Source organism: Peromyscus californicus, unplaced genomic scaffold (assembly GCF_007827085.1).
Source record: "Peromyscus californicus insignis strain IS unplaced genomic scaffold, ASM782708v3 Scaffold_14__1_contigs__length_90479793_seg_2, whole genome shotgun sequence".
NCBI lineage: Eukaryota > Metazoa > Chordata > Mammalia > Rodentia > Cricetidae > Peromyscus > Peromyscus californicus.
In genome coordinates this window covers 22,571,246-22,585,716 of record NW_026294436.1, presented here as the reverse complement: position 1 = coordinate 22,585,716, position 14,471 = coordinate 22,571,246, and the positions used below count along the sequence as shown (strand labels likewise).

At 54.0% G+C, this 14,471-nt stretch overlaps 1 protein-coding gene across 1 annotated transcript; it reads right to left on the bottom strand.

The window, feature by feature from the left end:
- Positions 1-853: 853 nt before the first annotated feature.
- Positions 854-13,183, bottom strand: Tnnt2 (troponin T2, cardiac type). Its single transcript, XM_052736704.1, has 13 exons — positions 13,143-13,183; positions 9,491-9,609; positions 7,524-7,616; positions 7,252-7,287; positions 6,350-6,383; positions 5,299-5,362; positions 4,968-5,084; positions 4,240-4,317; positions 3,660-3,770; positions 2,261-2,370; positions 1,684-1,774; positions 1,391-1,431; positions 854-1,094 (listed from the first exon to the last, which is right to left on the bottom strand). Exons 1-13 carry the CDS (start codon positions 13,181-13,183, stop codon positions 1,049-1,051), a joined length of 981 nt encoding a protein of 326 aa, XP_052592664.1. The 3' UTR covers positions 854-1,048.
- Between the last annotated feature and the right edge of the window lie 1,288 nt (positions 13,184-14,471).

The following is a 14,471-nucleotide window of genomic DNA, read 5'->3' as shown; positions in this document are numbered from 1 at the left end:
GCCTGAGAAAGGCCTGGTGGTGCAGGAGAACCTGCCCCCTTGGGGGATTGCCCTAGAGGGCTGTTGAATTGGGTGTTCTACTATCTCTTGTGGATTATCTATCTGTCTGCTCAGAAACTGTGCTACCATGCTGTCTTCTTAGCTCTGGGATTTTTTTAAATAATGTATCTAAATTTATTTTATGTTCATTGATGTGAAGGTGTCAGATCCGCTGGAACTGGAGTTACAGACAGTTGTGAGCTGCCATGTGGGTGATGGGAATTGAACCCGGGTCCTCTGGAAGAGCAGCCAGTGCTCTTAACCACTGAGCCATCTCTCCAGCCCCAGCTCTGGGATTTTTAAGCCCTGGAAGATATGCAGATCACGGGAAAGGGGAAACTGAGGCACTCAGACTAGCCCAAGCCTCTTGGCAGCTCTGGCCTGAACAGCTGCCCAATGAAACCATCCTTCCTTCCTCCCTCAAGGGTTCCCTGCCCCTCAGACAGTGGGCTCTCAGTGCCCAGGCCAGGAGGAGAAAGAAAACAGGAACCATCCAAAGAGGCTCCATTGTTCCCCAGCAAATGACTCACATGGGGAATGCTCCCTGCCTGTGTGACAGCCCTCTTCCCCAGTATGCTGTTCCTGGTGACTCAGAGGCTAAAATCACAAACCCTGTCCCTGTTCCCACCTCCCTCCTGGGCTCTGAGAGTGTATGTGCATTACTCAGGCATCAGCTTCTCTCCTGTAGGTGGGTAAAAGCTGTAGGTGGGTAAAAGAAGACCAGACCGGCATAAGTTCCTCCAAGCTGGGCAGATATGAGGGTCTTGATTCCCTGTGACGCTCGGGAGAAATGACAGAAACACCCCTCAGTGTGTGCAGTGTGCTGGCCTTTTATTCCTGGAGTGGTGCAGGCATAGGGGTCTGGCAGAGTACGGGCTTCTAGCTGGCCCAGCTCCCGCTTTCCAGAAGGGAGTTTGCACTGGGTGCCTAGGAGGACCCAGAGCTGGCATGCTCAGGGCAGGGACACAGGCAAGGGGCAGAGCTTTGGCGAGAGCAGCGCCCGCCGTCTCTATTTCCAGCGCCCGGTGACTTTGGCCTTCCCACGAGTTTTGGAGCTGCAGGAGAAGCAGAACCCCAGGAGATGGAGGGAGTGGGGGTGACAGTTTCCAGTGGGGCAGAGGGCAGGCTAAGGAAAGCTAAGGGTTGAGATGGACAGCCTGGAGCAGGGGTGGGATATGACAACGGCCTTGCCCCGCCCCATCCCACCCTGCACGCGTAAGCAGTGGCTAAGGCTGAAAGAAGAAAGCTGTGAACGGAAGGAGAAGAGGAAGGGCTGGGGTCCAAACCCTCACAGCAGGACGGGGAAGAGAGAGGCAGGATGCACCGTGAGAGAGGGGCCGTAGACACTTACACTTTCTGGTTGTCATTGATCCTGTTTCGCAGGACGTTGATCTGGAAGGAAAACAGGGAAGATAAAGGATAAAGTGGAGGTTCATTCAGTGAGGTCTGGGAGGGAGAAGGGGGTTCAGCGTAGAAGCAAGGGTGCAAAGCAGGAGGAGATAAGTACCAGAACACTGTGGGGGGGGCGGTGAGTGAGTTGAATGGACTGATGGAGGACGGGGAAAGAGGCTTTGAGGGTCAGCCGTGGTGGGGAGCAGGTCAAACCGGAGCACGGCAGAAGGATGGGCACAGTGAGCAACTCACCTCGTACTTCTGCTGCTTGAACTTCTCCTGCAGGTCGAACTTCTCGGCCTCCAGGTTGTGAATGCTCTGCCAGAGCTCCTTGGCCTTCTCTCTGCGGAAGCCGCAGTGGGAGGGGAGGGAGGCGCATTAAAGACGGTGACTTTGGCTTTCACCCTGGCCCCGACTGGCCTGCATGGTCCCCCAGCCTGCCCTTGCACATTCAGGTCTGCAGAGGGTGCCTCCAGCCTGGGCTATGGGCCTGGCCATTCTGAAATTCTGGGTCCCTGCTACTGTGCCCCGTGTTCAGGGACAGACACCAGGGGCTGCCAGAGCACAGTTCTGAGAGTCCTGGTGCTGTAGAGCATCTAGTTCGATCCTCCTTCCCACCTTCTGCGTGAAGGTGGGCAAGCAAGGACTCAGTTCTCCTTCCCTGTCCGCCAAGCTCCCACGGGAGGCCTGACCTGTGAGGCCCAACCCCTGGTCATGAGCCTTGGTAAATGTGTGAGGGCGGGACTCCCCCTGGTGGTTTACAGGAAGAAGTACCCTCCACCCCACTCTAGAGAACAGGGCCAGAGGCCACCCACCCAACTGGGCCCACCTCAGCTGGTCTTCATTCAGGTGGTCGATGGCCAGGGCCTTCCTCCTCTCGGCCAGGATCTTCTTCTTCTTCTCTCGCTCCGTCTGTCTCTTCCCGCTCTTGCGCTCTGTCTGAAGGGGGTGGGGAGCAGGGATACTTGTCTAGAAATGGCTCCTCCCTGTCCCCTGACCCTCCCAATACCCTGGGGGCGTAGGGCCAGGTCTGCAGAACACCAGGTTCCTATCCTGTCGCTCTAGCAACATGACACACCATCACCTTCTAGATCCCCCCCAGAGAAACTGAGACAGGGGCAAGGAGGGGCCTAAGTGCCCTCCCTCCTCCCACAACTCCTCCTCCAACAAGGTGTGCTCCCCTCCCAGGGAGCACTCTACAACTAAAGGGAGGACTCAAGGCTTCGTACCCACCTGAGCTTGCTAAACCAGGAAACCATGAGAGAAAGACCCAGAGAGAAAGACCAAGACCGCCACAGAGACACGGAGAGAAGCAGGGTGGGAGACAGGAAGACAGTAAGGACAAGGTGATTCGGCTGCTCAGCAGGGACTGACTGCTGTGCCGAGCACAGGTCTGGGGCTCAGGGAGGGAAATGTTCAGAACATTTGCCTGGTATGGTCACTGTGAGGACAGAGACATGGGGGCAGAGCTGGGGGCTTAGGGTATCTGAAAGAAAATATTCCGATGCCTCCATGCATAAAGAAAATCGGGCCTGGTTGGGCACGGTGGCCCTTGCCTTTAATCCCAGTACTTGGGAAGCAGAGGTTAGGTGGATCTCTGTGAGTTCAAGGCTAGCCTGGTCTACAGAGTGAGTTCCAGGACAGCCAAGGCTACACAGTGAAAGCCTGTCTTTAAAAAACAAAACAAAACAAAAGATGAAGAAAGAAAATCAGGCCCCAGCCCTGACGGGGTGGGGGGCTGGAGGGGACTGGGGGGGCTGGGGGGCAGGGTATCTAGTAGGTGTGAGTGTCCATGAGAAAGCACCCCACATCCGTGCAGCACACACTTTCCACGCTAGCTCATTGCCTCTCGGAAGCTGCAGGGCAGGCAATACTAGGCCGTGTGAGAAGACAGGGTCAGAGGGTAGCAGGCCATGCTGCTGTGGGGGCAGAATCAGCTCTCTAACCAGAGCTCCAGGACCCGAGATTCTCTCGGTTGCACCCAGTCACCTTGGGGAGCCAGCATGAGGAGGCATATTAGAGTTCTAACCTTTGCCCACAGCAGAGCCCTCCTAGTGAAGCCACGGTCAGGCTGATAGCCAGCTGGGGGTGTGGGGGCGTGGGGGCTAAGCATGGGGGAGACCTTAGACTTCAGCCACAGCAGTTGGGAATTTCTTCATGGATCCAACCAAAGGCAGCCTTGAGGATACACTGAGATCTCCTGGTGCCCGATGCCGCTTCCCACCTACCTTCTGGATGTACCCTCCAAAATGCATCATGTTAGACAGAGCCTTCTTCTTCCGGGCCTCATCCTCAGCCTTCCTCCTGTTCTCCTCCTCCTCACGCCGGGCCCTCTCTTCCTGATTTCAGGGAGGGCAAATAAACGCATTAGTGTCGAGGGTGGGAATCCAGACTCTGGGTTGAAGCTGGTGTTCTTTACAAAAGAGCTCAGCTTTCTTCCCATTGGACAAGGAGCTTTCTGAGGTACCCTCTGGCACAAGATGGGCAAAGTGGAGTTTACTGAATGGGTAGATGAACTGTTGTATGAATGAGTTAATGAAGCACCGATTCACATCTGTAAAATCCCACCATCCCCCCAGGCTGAGAGGCCCTCTGTCCTCACATCCTGTGCTAGAGAAGGGATGGGAGCTAGGGGGGTCTTAAAATCATGAGCACAAGGCCCCAGCGAGTCTGTCCTATTCATTGGTGTGATACCAACGCTGAGCCAATGACCTGAACTTCTGTGATAAATGCTGCCTCTCAAACTGATGTCATGAATAGAGAGGGCACTGGGACTTCTGGGGCTCCGTGGCTAGTGTGGTCACTCACAGCCAAGCGGTTCTGCCGTTCCTTCTCCCGCTCATTGCGAATGCGCTGCTGCTCAGCCCGCTCTGCCCGCCGCTTTTCCTAGGGAGAGAGGTAGAAACTCCTATGTGTGCCCAGGAGGGGTGTTATCCCCAGTCCAGGGACTGAGAGGCGGCCCTCTTCCGCTCTCAGCCTGCTCCAGGGACCCAGATGGAAGTGGCCCATCACAGGTGGAGACTGTCTCGATTCTGTGGGAAATGACTTCCCTTGTCTCCCTTAAGGGCTGTATCCACGCTCTGGCCCCAGTCCTGGCCCTGGCGGCTTTTCTGTGCTCAAAGATGCATGACTGGAGTGCGCATCTGAGTAAAGCAGGCTGGGTACAGAAAAACAAGGAATCAAATAATCTCCTCTCTCAGACTGGAATTCTGGGTGTCACCTAGGATTGCGCAGGCCGATCCCGCGTCTCCTGCAGTAGTGAGGCAGCTATGCCCCATGGGTAGGAAGGAGGAACAGGGAACACAGACTTGACTGCCGTTCCACAGCCAGTGGTGCCTGGTCAAGCCCAGCTAGAGCCAGAACTTATCAGGCTCCTGTTGGCAAGGAGCATCCGCACCGATAGGCAGGTGGCAGGGACCCAAGGAGAGCAGCATCCAACAGGTTGGCAGCTCGAGGCAGACTGCGGAGGAGGAGCGCGCGGGGGCGGGGGGGGGGGGCGAGGAGGACCGGGTGGACTGTGGAAGATTGACACGTACGATCCTGTCTTTGAGCGAGATTAGCTCCTCCTCCTCCTTCTTCCGGTTCTCAAAGTGAGCCTCGATCAGCGTCTGTAGTTCATTCAAATCCTTCTCCATGCGCTTCCGGTGGATGTCCTGTGGGGAGAGCCTGGCTGAGCCTGCCGCACCCGTGAAATGAGTGGGCTCAAGGCAAAAAGTACTAACCGGGCATGGGACCTGAACCTCTGCCGTCCCTACAGCATCCTGCCCACGGCCTGCCCCAGCCCACAAGATCAGGAGCTCGGTCACTCTCATTGGAGTCCTTGTCCCCACCCCAAGCTGGCCTGTTCAACCCGCAGCCACCACTCACATCAAAGTCCACTCTCTCTCCATCGGGGATCTTGGGTGGCACCAAGTTCGGCATGAAGAGCCTGCTGCAGAGAGGAATGGAGAGTCAGGGGTCACCAAGGCGACTGGGGAGGTGAGGGACTATGTGTTCCTGGAGCCTCTGGGGCTGTCTTCCTGCAGGAGCGTTCACCTCTGTGATGATGTCTACCTCACTTGCTCAGACTTTCAGCGAGTTAATATCATTTTGTTCTCTCACTAGATCTCAGAAGGGGGCAGCGCTGACCCCCATCAGGAAAATGAAGGCTTAAAACTACACAGCTGGGAAGCAGAAGAGCTGAGCTTGGATGGTGTGTCCGTGCCCCCACCCCCACCCCACCCGCGTGGGTCTCTGATTCTTGATTTCCTCATATGCTCTTGGGCCTTTGGGAGCTAAAAGGAGATGCTCCAGGTGATATGCAAGGCAGTCAGCAGAGAGGACGAACAGAGCTAAGACCCACACAGGCCACTGGAGGCCATGAGGGTGCTAAGGCGCCATCTGCTGGCGATATAAGCATTGCCAAGAAGGAAATGCTCCCTCCCCGTGGCCCCACACTCACAGCCTCCAGATGGGGTTCCAGGTATAGGACAAAGCTACCCTGTTCTGCCCATTGGTAGCTCCCCGAAGCTGTCATGCCTAGATTGGCACGGTTTCACTGCTTGGCTCCCCGGAGTTTGCACCCCTCTCCCCCTAGGTCCCACCCTAATTGAGAGGGAGGTCATCCTGTGGGATAGGCAGCGTGTCTGTCCAAGGCCATGACTAGCCCTTCCCCATTCTGTAGATGAATGCAACTCCATCCATGTTAGGACATAATTGGTAGTGAAGTTCAGGGTGCAGTTTCATCTCCTGTTCTCCCCCGCAGGCAGAGATCTCTGGGCAGTATACAACCTATTCAATCCCCTGTGGTAGTCTGTGTCTACCACAGCTCCTGCTCATGTTCGCTATATACCACATGCACGCCTGTCTCTTTCTCGTCAGCCTCCCTAACTGCCCTCTGCCCCCAGGGCTTTACTACAGATAGGTGCACCCCACTCACCTGGGCTTGGGTTTGGACTCCTCTGCTGGACCGTCTGGAGGAGAGAGAAGGGCGTATGGGGTCAGCCAAGCCTGAATATTCCCAGTTCCGCCCTGAGCTGGACACCTGTGGGTCTCTGTTTCCCTGCCTGCACAGGGAGTCTCCCGCAGCCCGGGTAAATCTGGACTTCCATAGTCACCAACAGGCATGAAGGCAGCCTGGAGGTGAGGTCACAGAGCATGACCGGCCGTGTCTACAGGGAGACTAGACCTGGGGCCTCAGAGTCTTTGCTCATCTGTTCTGGGTTGGGAAGATTGCTTCTCAGACTTCACAGTGATGCAGGGGCTTGGGGGAAGGTTCCCAGGGGCTCCAACCCTAGAGCCCTTCTCAGGTCTGCCTCAGTGTTTTGGGCCCTGGAGTGCCTGGTGGCCACAGGGCCAGGGAGGTAGTGGGCATGATTCCAAGGCCTGGCTGGCTATCCCCCCAAACCCCCAAGCCCCCAACCTCAGTGACTGGAGCCAGCTGATAGAGGCTGCAGCCTGCCAAGGACCTTGATGACGATGTCACTACAGCATGGAGCATCTATATCTTGGCAGTCCATCCTACCAACACCAGACCTCACTGGCATTGCCTGGGTGCCAGGAGCCTGGGGTGTGGATGTGACTTCTGAGTCCACTACCCTGCACAGACTAGGGGGGCTAGATGCTGGTTCCTTCTTCTTTTGGGCACTAAGGCCCCTTCTCTGAGGTAAAGAGGACAAAGGTTCAGAGCAACCCAACCCCTGCAAGTGCCACGAAGTTCTGTCTTCTAACCCTTTCCTGTATAACTTCTGGTAGAATCCCCGGGCACAGTCTTCCTCAAAGCTACTATGAGAAATTCCCCTGTCATGTCTGACTCCTGTGCTGATACCCAGCAGCACTTACCTTCAGCGTCTTTGGCTTCTTCATCTGGACCAACCTCTAAACAAAACATGAACAATCAATAGAAGTCCTATTCTGAGCTCATTTCCCTGAGAGCACTCCCATGGTCAGGCACGTGCGCCTCTTCGTTTGTAGGGTCAGCCATGAAAGAAGCACTGGACTGCTGCACCCCCCAGCCCAGCCAGGAATGGCAGGCACACAAACTAGAAAGCACCTGGACGACTGACTTCTTCAAACACCACCCCTGAGGCCCTTGTCCCCTTACCCCGGCGTACCTTCTGCTTTGGTCTCCTCTGTCTCAGCCTCACCCTCGGGCTCAGCCTCAGCCCTGTCATCCTCCTGCTCCTCCTCCACGGCCTCCTCTTGCTCTGGAGAGGTGAACCAGACACCATGAACAACCAGGCCCCTCTCGCAGCAACCAGACAGCACCCCCAGAACAGAGATCAGCCTGGGAGGGGTGGGAGAGGACTAGTAATATCCAGATTCACATGATTCGGGAGCCTTGGCCTCGAGTGACAGAAGGAAGCTGCTTCGTTCCCCGTTGGCACCAGAAGGCAGCAAACTAGAGCTCACAGCCACACCCAGCCCGGGACAACTTCTGTAAGCAAAGGTTCGTAGGCACATAGCCTCATTCACTCATCTACACTCTCATCTGTGGCTCAACCCTACAAGTGAGGAGGTGCAGCTGGGACTGTGGACCTGCCGGCCCAAAGAGTTCACTGTCTGCTCCTTTGCAGGAAAAGTGAAGCCCAACAGAAGGGTACCATCTGGCTGGTAAGTGTCCCAAATTTGCCACCCTGGGAGTTTGGAAATCAGAATGAAGTCTTCCCCAGTGTGGACACCTATTTGCCATCTGGAGGTTTCTGGACAAGCCAGATATTCGGGGTGGGAGCACTGATGTGGTGGTGGGTGCTATGGGGAGCACCAGCGATGGAGGACAGCAAGACTCACTGCTGGGGACCAGTTGGGGTGAAGGACTATCCAGCCTCTTTCTGCCCAAGTTAGAACTTGCTCCTGCAACCTCCCTGGTGATATGATTCCATTATCTTCCCTAACTTTTCACCCTGGAGGCTCCAATCAGCCCCTGGCACCACAGGACAGGTCCTGACTAAACTGAGGTGCCAGGGAAGGTCTGCTGTGAATCCAGGGACTCTTCAAGTCTACAGAACCTTCCTCCATATCTAGCAGAAACCAAAGCCACGAGGTTGTGCGGGTGGATGAAACGCCCAATATTTAGAGAGTTGTGCTACCCAGAAGGCTGCCAGGAATTTCTATTTTCATCATTTGCTTGGCAGGATGTGGACCCCGCCTCTCCCAACATTCAGAAGGGACAGACAGATTAGGGAGGCAGGATGCCATCCAGACCATGGCTCGGCTTGGCGGAAGTGCTTGTAACATTCAGTGATGGATAGGCTGACAAGTGGTGGCCCTTGGCAGAGGGAGAAGAAAACACCTCATGACAGAAAGAACCATCAGAGGGAAGAGGGCACCTCCACCCGCTCTGCTCATCTCCTCTGGCCGCCTTTCCTAGGACTGGGTCCTCATGGAGGTCTGGGGTACTTCGTTCAACCCTGCAGGAGGTTTGCCAGTAGCGTGAGAACAGAGGAAGATGGCCAGTTCTGGGGTCCACCTTGAGGCCCCTATGCCGGCACCTCTTCCATACACCCTAGGCTTCATCTCTCTGTGCCCTGTGCCCTTGGTCCAGTGGTCACACAGAAGCTCAATGAGCAGGTCACACTTAGGGCCTCCCTTGGACATCACTGTGGGAAAGCTGGTCCTAAAATTAAGCCCCATTCTGTCTCCTTTGCCCTCCTGTTATCCCTGAGAGCAAGTCCAGCCTCACGCCACCACTCAGCAGCACACATCTGAAGGCTTACATCACGCCCTCTCTGCTCTGGCTATTCACAATCTTCTCTGCTACTCTTCAACGACTTTGTCCTCAGAACCCTAACCCTTTGGCCGCCATGCCTTGGGCAAAGCAGGGAAGGTCCTCCCACATGGAACACTGCCATGCACGGCAGAGCAGTTGGGGTTCATTCGTGCCCTAAGAATCCCTCTGTGACCACACGTGGAGCACAGCCCAGATCCTTCCCACTGCCCACCCCAGAGAAAAGTCAAGAAGGAAGGGAAGGAATGGGCAAGGGGTCCTAGGGTCCTGGCTTGAAGTGATGGACCTTCCTAGCCCAAGCCCAGAGCCCAGGGGAACAGGAGAGCAGGGGAGAGGACAGAGGAAGCTGTGTACCGTCTTCGTCTTCATTCCAGTCTTCCTCTTCCAGGCACAGGAGGTGACAGCCGCAAAGGGAGCAAGCGGAACAGGTTAGTGTGCAGCAGACAGCCTGGCGGCGGCAGCGCAGGCCACAGCCAGCCCAGAGTTAGGCCTGAACTCCCATCCCCAAGCCAACACTCAAGCCACATGGCAGGCAGGCTCACTCCTCAGTGACCTCCCCACGCCTCAAGTACAGACACCATGACAGTCAGTTCCCAACCACTACTGAGAACAGAATGCCTAAAACCAAGCGGAGCCTGGCACCTGAAAGTGTTCAGCCCTGGCCTGCTTCTAGGCTACAGACCCAGCTTCTCCCTCACTAAGATAGTGGACCCCAGTATCAGAAAATGGGGAAAAATTTACTCCCTCTCCATCTTCTCCTACATTCCTGCCCTGAGTGAGTTTTGGGACTATCCCACAGAACACCCACAGACTCCCAGAATCACATCTAGGACTACCACACGGGAGGCCATACTAAGAGAGCTGGCCTGGCCTGTTGGAAGGCATGGACTCATAATCTGAGGAGGCTGACTACGTTTCCCCATTGTTCTCCATGCAAATCTCTGCTTAAGGAAGAGTTTAAGAAGCCAGCCTTTAGTGGCACACGCCTTTAATCCCAGCAGGCGGATCTCTGTGAAGTTGGAGACCAGCCTGGTCCACAGAGCTAGCTTTAGGACAGCCGAGGCTACACAAAGAAACCCTGTCTCGAAAAACCAAAAAAGATGTGTATGTGTGTGAAAGAGGTGGGGGTGGGGGGGTCTTAACAGCAATGGGAAGATCCTTTGCCCTAGAAAAAAGGCCTTTAGGACTATCTGCCTTGTAGGTTTCAGCCGCTCATCTGGACCCTTCCTTTCTGAGCCAGAGGCGATGACTTGGACCATTCAGGACAAGTAAGACAGAGGCAGATGCTGCAAGGCTCTCACTCGACCGAGAACTTTGACTCCCAGACAGAACCTGCTGTGTGTGTGAGGAGTAGTAGCCAGGCTGAAGGTCCCAAATCTGGCTGAAGTCTGTTTCCCAAACCCTACCACCAAGAACCTGCTGTAAAAATCCCCCAAGGCAAGGGAATCCCCAGAAGATGAAGTCCCTTCTATGGGGAAGTTGCAGGCAGCTGGGCTCTTGATTCAAAACACGTTTTTGAAGCTGGACGTGGTGGCTGTGGCTCATGCCTGTAATCCCAGTACTGAAGCTGAGGCAGGGAGGTTGCCACAGCTTGAGACCAGCCTGAACTAAAAAAAAAAAAGCCTTGGTCTGGAGATTATCTCAGTAGTGGAATGCTAGGTGGGCCAGGATGAGAGATCTTCCTAATGGCTCCTAAAAACCAGAAATGGCATCTGTGGACCCTTTGTGCTCATGGCTCCTATTTGGCTACATGACCCAGAATAGGCGTAAAGGAGCAAGAGCCTCCTCACTTTTCCCAGAAAGCCTGAGGAGTGGGGGAGGTGTGGCTCCCTAGACAGTCAGAGACCCTTTTCCTTGTGTCCACACAGGACATGACTTTCCCAAACCACGGCAAGCTGGGCTGCAGACTGGCTGTGGCGTAGAAGCCAAGAGCCACAGGGTCATTCTGGGCCTTCCAGGAGGAGAGAGAGAGAGAGAGAGAGAGAGAGAGAGAGAGAGAGAGAGAAGAGCCCAAGACAAAGAGGGTGACATGTCATCATATCGAAGACGAGGGGACAGCAAGATGGACCTTTGCCAGGTTGTAATAAAGCTTCATGCCCATAGGAAATGTCCCAGGTAATGGAGCACTTTCATAGCCACGTTTTCAAAAGCAGTCAATGGAATGTGCTTCGGTTTGTTCATGGCATTATGGCTGTGTTTGTTTAATGGGCTTATTTTTTCTAACTTGGAATTTAATTTAACCTTTTACACATATGGATGTTTTGCCTGCACTATGTCAGTGCACTTGTGTGTATGGTGCCCGTAGAAGCCAGAAGAGGGTGTCAGATATCCTGAAACTGGAATTATATATGGTTGTGAACCACCATGGGGGTAGCAGGAATTGAACCTGGATCCTCTGGAAAAGCAGCCAGTGCTCATAAGTGCTGAGCCATCTCTCCAGTCCACATATCTTGAGATATGTGCTGAAATAATAAAGTGCGTATCTGGGAATGGTTTGTGGTGCCTCCTCAGATCAGCTAGAGTAGAGATGAAAGGTTGGCCACATGGTTAAGATGGCAGAGGCTGGATGACGAGAGTGTGAGGGCTCATTATTCCTTTCTTCCTGTCTTTATACATTTCAAAGTTTTCATGGTAATATATATATATATATATATATATATATATATATATATGCTTCATACACATCACACACATATATATGTGTATATACATACATACATACATACATACATACATACATACATATGTGTGCAAAAGTGATTACTGGGGACATCTCTGCTCAGCTAGGAGTTCAGGGCAAAGAAAGACAAGCTGTAACCCCAGAAACACTGGCCTCCCAAAACTCCTCTCTGGTTCCCCATGTGCCCGAGGTACATACCTTCCACAGCTTCTGTTCAGAAGAGAAGTCCACGGCGAAAGAGAAGAGAGAAGATGTGAGTCAGTTTCCAGCCGTATTGCCCTGCATCTGTGTGTGCATCCCCATGAGCGCTTACCTTCCTGTTCCCTGCGTATGAAAGAAGACACTGTTAGAACCGGTACACATGCTACACACACACACACACACACACACACACACCCCTCCACACAATGACCTTTCCTTGAAGCCAGCCAGCTGCCTTTTCCACTCCCTTCTTGTGCAAATGGCACTCCATCTTCTGGCTCGCCCTGCAAAGGCCCCCAGCAGCCTGGCCTACCCTTCCTAGCCAGCACTATTTGCCACTGTCCCTCGCAAACCTCTAAGTCAACAATCATCTCAGCCTTCTTCCCACTTCCGCCTCTCGCCTCACCTCTGAGGTTCTCCCGGGCAGTGCTCCTTTTCAGAAAGCCTCTCTACAAATGCTGCCAGGTGAGGCCTACCTTCTCCATGCAGCTGCCTCTGACCATCCCAGTACCCACTCTCCCTCTTCCCTGAGCTCCTGCGAAACCTCGGCCACATCTGCCCATTACATCCCTTTGCTAAGCCCTTCCGTGGTTCATATCTCAGCAGCCCAAATGGAAAGGAGGTTCTGTGTGGGTCCATCTGACCTCCCTGGTGGCATCTCTACTCAGAATACTTGTTGGATTGCCTAACTGTAGCTCATCTTTGGCTTCTCCAGGCCAGGCCTGTAGACAGGTACTCTGAGGGACTGGGGATCTGAGAAGGAGGGATACTGCTGTGCCCTGGGGCAGGATGAGGGAGGCCACCATTTCTGTGGCCTCAGGAGAGTTGTTGAACTGTTAGCAGTTTCAACAGGTCCAGAGTCTCAGCTTCCCCCCACCCCCCCCCCGATGGCCAGTGGACTAGCTAGTAAGACCCTGCTGGTCCTGGAACCGGGTCCTGTGTTCCCAAAGTCCCCAGTCTGAGGTTGCTAACCAGAGCTACAGAAATGGGAAGGAAGGGGAGAAATCCTGAATCCAAGTCCTGGAAGCAGGTGCAGCCACTCCTACCAGGTCGTGGGGGTTGCTGGGCAGCTCACTGGCTGAGGATGGGGAGACCGTACGCAAGGCAGGACGCTCCGATACTTACTCCTCCTTGTACTCCTCCACCACCTCCTCCGTGTCAGACATGGTCTCGGCTCTCCCTCCGGAAAGAGAGAAACATCATTGCAGGCAGTCAGAGCGAGGCGGCTGCCCTCTGCAGGAGCCTTCTGCACCTAGCTATAGAGGGCTCAGAGAAGCCTGGGGATGGGTTCACTGGGTGACCCACGGGACAAAGCCAGTATCTCCTTCTGCAAGGAGGCAGCCAGGACCCCTGAATCACCGCAAGGCAGCAACTGGTGTTCCCCCATTCCTGGCCCCTGAGCAGGCATGCCACCCTGGACTTCTTATGTTCCTCTTTGTAAGTCCCAAAGAGATGTTAGTTGTGTTCCTCGCTTCCCAGGGGAACAGAGAGTCCTAGTGGATGGCACCCTATTTCTGTTCTCACTATGTATTTCATCCTGACACAGCGCTCCCTTGGGGTACGGGTGACACCAACTCTAGCCCTGCACAGCACCGAACTCAGCAATTACAAGAGATAAACAACTGGTCTGTTCTCTCAAGCTACGGCTTGAGAAAAGCCGACTGCGATGGTCATACGCTGTGTGACTCCATTTATAACGTTCTGGAAATGGCAAGATTATAAACGTGAAGAGTAAGCCACCAGGGCCCATGTGGAGGGCAGGAGGGAAGTGGACATGGTAATAGACATATGCACCAGGGACCCTTGCTGGCCTTTTTGAACACTGCATATTTACTTATTTATGTGTGTGCACATGAATATGACAGTGCGTGTATGGAGGTCAGAAAAACAACTGGTTTTCCTCTTCCACCGTGGAGGTCCCAGGGGTGGGACTCAGGCTATCAGGCTTGGTGGCAGCTTCTTTTACCTCTGAGCCATCTCCCAGGTCCCCTCGTGGGTCTCGACTACAGGGATGAATACATGAACATACCCAGGTTAAAATGGTGTAGAACTCAACCCACACAAAGCGCAATTGAAGCTGGGGTGGTCTAAGTGAGAGCGTGGATGGACTGGATCTGTCTGTACACAAGTTGTGATATCACATTCTATAGCTTTGGAAATGTTTTGTCTGGGGATGCAGACAAGGGGACACAAGAAACTTCTCTGTTTTCTTTCTCCCTTTTTTGGACCTATTTTTATTTTTTATTATGTGTGTCTGTATGTGAGGATGTACACACATGAGGGCGGGTGCCTATGGCGTTCGGAAGAGGAATTCAGATTCCCCGAAGCTCAGTTACAGGTGGTTGTGAGTCACCCGACGTGGATGTCAGGAACCCACCCTGGATCCTTAAATATGTGCTCTTCACTGCTGGCCCGTCTCTCCAGCCCTTCTGAATTACTTCTTAGACTTGAGTG